This window comes from Oratosquilla oratoria, chromosome 28, assembly GCF_046742065.1.
Source record: "Oratosquilla oratoria isolate Oo_2021 chromosome 28, ASM4674206v1, whole genome shotgun sequence".
Taxonomy (NCBI): Eukaryota; Metazoa; Arthropoda; class Malacostraca; order Stomatopoda; family Squillidae; genus Oratosquilla; species Oratosquilla oratoria.
In genome coordinates, this window is record NC_134804.1 from 14,899,079 (window position 1) to 14,904,078 (window position 5,000).

The 5,000-nt window shown below is 42.5% G+C and overlaps 1 protein-coding gene across 1 annotated transcript in view; it reads left to right on the forward strand.

Annotated features, from left to right (window-relative positions):
• Window positions 1-5,000, forward strand: part of LOC143040242 (uncharacterized) — a 241,722-nt gene that overhangs the window by 224,281 nt on the left and 12,441 nt on the right. The window contains exons 3-4 of the mRNA XM_076210976.1: window positions 1,036-1,219; window positions 3,535-3,741. Of these exons, the coding sequence (XP_076067091.1) occupies window positions 1,036-1,219; window positions 3,535-3,741 (391 nt within the window). The remainder of the gene's footprint in view (window positions 1-1,035; window positions 1,220-3,534; window positions 3,742-5,000) is intronic.

The window sequence follows — 5,000 nt, forward strand, 5'->3', positions numbered from 1 at the left end:
AACCCTCAAACTGTTGCGAAGTAAACTCAACTCAGTGATTGAATATAAACAAAGACCTTGGTTTTCAAGATATATGATTTGATATATCTATCGTAATGATGTATTACAATAACATGAAGAATCGTCACCCCAGACTTCGACAGAGTGACAATTCTTCTTCCAGGCTATCCTAGAGTGACAATTCTTCATATAGGTCATCCTGAGTTTACGAATCCTCGGTTGTATAAATTGGTGATAATGACCATAAGCCTCATTCAACCTAACCTAACCTAATCTAATCTTTATTCCACTGTTGATATTCGGCGTAATGGGGTGACAATTCTTCGGGGTGACAATTCTTCGGGTGGGATCTCATGGGGTGACGATTCTTCATGTTGGCGTTCTGGGGTGACAATTCTTCATGTGACCCCATCATACCAGCATCTGTTCAGTCCCTGGCGCATCAGGCGGAATTTTTTTTACTGGTATTGCTGAAAAGCTTTAGGTTTTTTATTAATTTGGCAATATCTGCATCATTGAAAACTAGCCACGGTGTCACTTTTAAGAAACGTCTGTGGGAGGTACTTTTAATTTAATTCTATATGTTTTAAGTCTCTTGTGTGAATCCAAGGGATAATTTTCCCAAAGTCTGAGGCATAACTAACTAGAATAAAGACTTACTTTTACCAGGAAACTTTACATAAGCAAATTTTCCTCGTGAACCTAAACCGATCCAAAGTAACTCTTGAAGAGCAAAAGTTGATAAGGGTTCCACTTTTATTAATATTTTGTGAGTGTCTCCACCTATTTTGTGTTCTTTCAGTTCCTAAGTAACTCTTGTGTAAATCTTATGCCTGTTTCCCACAAAGACTGAGGTACAATCTAACCAGAGCAAACTGGAAGATGTTGGTTCTACTAGGAAGATTCATAAAAAAGAACGTCCATTGAAATATAAGTAGAATTAAGGTACATCCTGGATAGGGATTTTTACGAAGGACTTCATTCAGATCCTAATTCCACTTTCCATACTTATCCATTGTAATTTTCATTCCTCAGGTGTGGTTCCAGAATCGACGGGCTAAGTTCCGACGGAACGAGCGGAGCGTCCTGGCACAGAGATCCTCCTCCTCTTCCTCCTCCTCCTCGTCGTCTTCGTCATTTAGGGCACCCGATTCGTCTTCGTCGTCTTTAGGGTCTTCGTGCGGCCCCATCGAGCAGCCCTTGGCGCCGAGGCACTCCGGTAGGGCACCGTTTTTTTATTTTTTATTTATTTTTTTATTTTTTTATTTTTTAATGCGTTCGGGAGTGCGTGTGTTTATGTATATGCATGTGTGTGTGTGTGTGTGTGTGTGTGTATGTGTGTGTGTATGTGTGTGTCTGTCTGTCTGTGTGACTACGAATAATTAACAGTAAAAATACAATCTGTAGGAAAATTAATATCGTTTTAGAAATTATCATTCTTTATACATCCAATTGAAGCAGTAAGACCTAACGAGCACTATGGATGAAAACATCAAATGTACCACTGAAAACATCTCTCTCCCTCCCTCTCTCTCTCTCTCTTTCTCTCTCTCTCTCTTTCTCTCTCTCTGTGTCTCTCTCTCTCTCTCTCACACACACACACACACACACACACACACACACACACACACACACACACACACACACACACACACACACACACACACACACACACACACACTCACACACACACACACACACTCACACACACACACACACACACACACACACACACACACACACACACACACACACACACACACACACACACACGCGCGCGCGCGCGCGCGCGGCTTAATGGCACAGTGGTAACGATCTCAACTGCTGTCACAGCGGTCCGAGTTTGAATCCCGTCCAGGGCTGAAATAATTTCAATATCGCTGCGCTGCGAGTCGTTACTTCAACTCTCGTGGGCGGGGAGTTGGGTGTGTGTGCGCGTGTAAGGTCACAGTATTACCCATAGATCGGTCATACGAGCTCTGAGCTCTCTTCCGGGAGGTTAATGGCTGTCGATCGCGAGTCCAACGCGTGATCCGAGACCATGGTGAATCACACACACACACACACACACACACACACACACACACACACACACACACACACACACACACACACACACACACACACACACACACACACACACACACACACACACACACACACACACACACACACACACACACACACACACACATACACACACACCACACGCACGCACACACGCACGCGCGAGCGCGCACACACACACACACACACACACACACACACACACACACACACACACACACACACACACACACACACACACGCACACACACACGCACGCACGCACGCATGCACGCACACACACACACACACACACACCACACACACACACACACACACACACACACACACACACACACACACACACACACACACACACACACACACACACACACCACACACGCATACACACACGCACGCACGCACACACGCACACACGCACGCACACACGCACGCACGCACACACACACACACACACACACACACACACACACACACACACACACACACACACACACACACACACACACACACACACACACACACAAACCTATACCCGTACACATTCTCCATCCAAGTTCATCCAAGCTCATAAATCATTGTTTTTCCACAGGAACCCACAAAGATACTTTTGTTGCCTTAGGTTTTCTAGTACACTGAGTTACAGACACATGATGAGCAACATAACAAGGAATACAACTCGAATATTGCTCATTCCCTCTCTATATGCACTCTTAAAGAACACATGAAGGCCCACCAGGTAGATCGATGTTTGATAAAAGAAAGTCAAGGCCAGTAGCAAATACTAAAAATTTCTTCAAAAGAGAACTCGGATAATGATGATCAATGGTATTTTCCAATTGGCGCATATTTTTTTTCAGGTTTAGATATTAGGCAGTGATTATATTGATAAAATTACATTATTCTTAAACAACTTAATGCTAAATTTATTTAAATATACTCAAAATGCATTAATAAATTTCCTAGTAATATATTTGTCGCATATTATAGTTGACACTGTACTGGCAGATCTCATCACTGGGGCTTGTCAAAGGCTGTTTTTGAATTTTTGTGCATGTGAAACATATCGTGTATGCCTCAGTGAAAATATTTTATAAAAAAGAACATCTTAATTTCAGCAAACTGTGAACGTGTTTAAAAATGAAACAAAGACTGTAGAATATATTTGAGTTTCCATACTTTGATATGCTTCTTGGATCTGGTGCCAATAGTTGTTTTCAGTAGTTGCTCAAAGTACTCTCCTATATCTGTTTCCATATGTATCCCCGAAAGAGACTGAAAACTCATTTTTCCATAATATACAGGAAAATATACCATAACAGCATGCTAGTTACCCCAGATAGATAATCTTCTGAAATTTCTTGCACCGCGTAGTAACATTTTCTCTCATCTCTTTCTTCTCTCCCCAACCCCGATCTCTCTCTGCTTTGAGTGTACGTATTTTTTGACGGATTCCCTTCCTTCCAGGCACCTCACCGATGGCCATGTGCGACTATAGCGGTTATGGAAGTATGGGTGTCGGCGTTGGCGTGGGCGTAGGCGTGGCAGGCTGGAAGAGCGGAAACAGCGCCGGGGCAGCGGCAGCGGCGGCGGCTGCGGTGGCAGCGCCCCACTATCTGTCCTCCTTCGCCCCGGCATCGTCTCCGTCGACGATGTGTCCTTCCATCACGCCAGGTGAGACGAGAACGCACCGCACCAAGTGATTTTGTTCAGGTTTGGCTAGATTCAGTTGCCCGGCGGGAGTCAGACTCCATCTTTGTGGACCTGTGTACCAATGTCTTCACTTCTAGGTACCGCAGTAACTGAAGTAGTTTGTAAAACTGTAACAAACGACTTCTTTATGTAAGACAGTTACAATACAGATAAGAGCGTTAGGTCATGAACAACTCATTCATGTTGTAGATTTACGACTTAATGGTATACGCCAGCCACATACCCAAGAAAACATAATTCAATGTACTTTTTAGAAGTGGAGGCAAGTATACAATGAAAGTCGTTCGTGGGATACTTCAAGGTCGCTTAAAGGACACCTTAGGACCTGTCGTTTGGTCCTTTCATCAGGGGCGTGTGGAGGTAACTTTTAAATTTTTGTTTCAATCGAGGTCAGGTAAATTTCATTCAACGTGGCGACAAGGTAGGCTCTGGATTGGCTGAGACAACCCTCTTGTCACGAGTCAACCCCACAGCTTGCTAAAATTGCCTAATAAGAGTCTAAAAATGCACATCATTATGCTGTGGGGGAGTAAGCATATTGTGCTGTTTTCGACCTTGGGGCAATTGGCGAACGGCAATCACGGGCACTTAGAATCCTGCATTCCTTATATGTTCCATCCTTGTATTTTACCAGTGCACAGTTCACTGCTAAAGTCTGTATAGCATATTATGTTTTCTCTTATGTATTTTATTTTTATTTTTGATGAATGTATGGTTTCATGCACAGTACCTTAAAGAATAGTTATATTCTTTGTGTACAAGAATACGTTAAATGTTTAGCAAAAATAATTACACTTATGCAGTGAAAACTTGAGTAGTCCAAGACTTTTGCAGTTGTTTCTAATTATACAATGATTCGGTTCAAACTAGATTCATTCACATTTCATTTACTTTGAAACGGGAGACCTGGAAGGAGAATGGGTTGGATTAAGTGACAGTGAAAGATGTGTCTCAGGAATTATGTGGTATGAGACAGGTTGGATGTGGGAGAGGATGAACACATTGATGGAATAAGGGACTGGAACATAATAGAAGGTTATACTAATGACCCACTTTCGGAGAAAAATAGGCGAAAGTAAAAAGATCAATATATTTCGATCACTATCTGTGATCCTCTTCAGCAGATGTGATCGAAATACACGGATAGTGATCAAAATATACGATTTTTTTTTTACTTTCGCCTATTTTTCTACGAACGTGGGTCATTAGTATAATTTTAC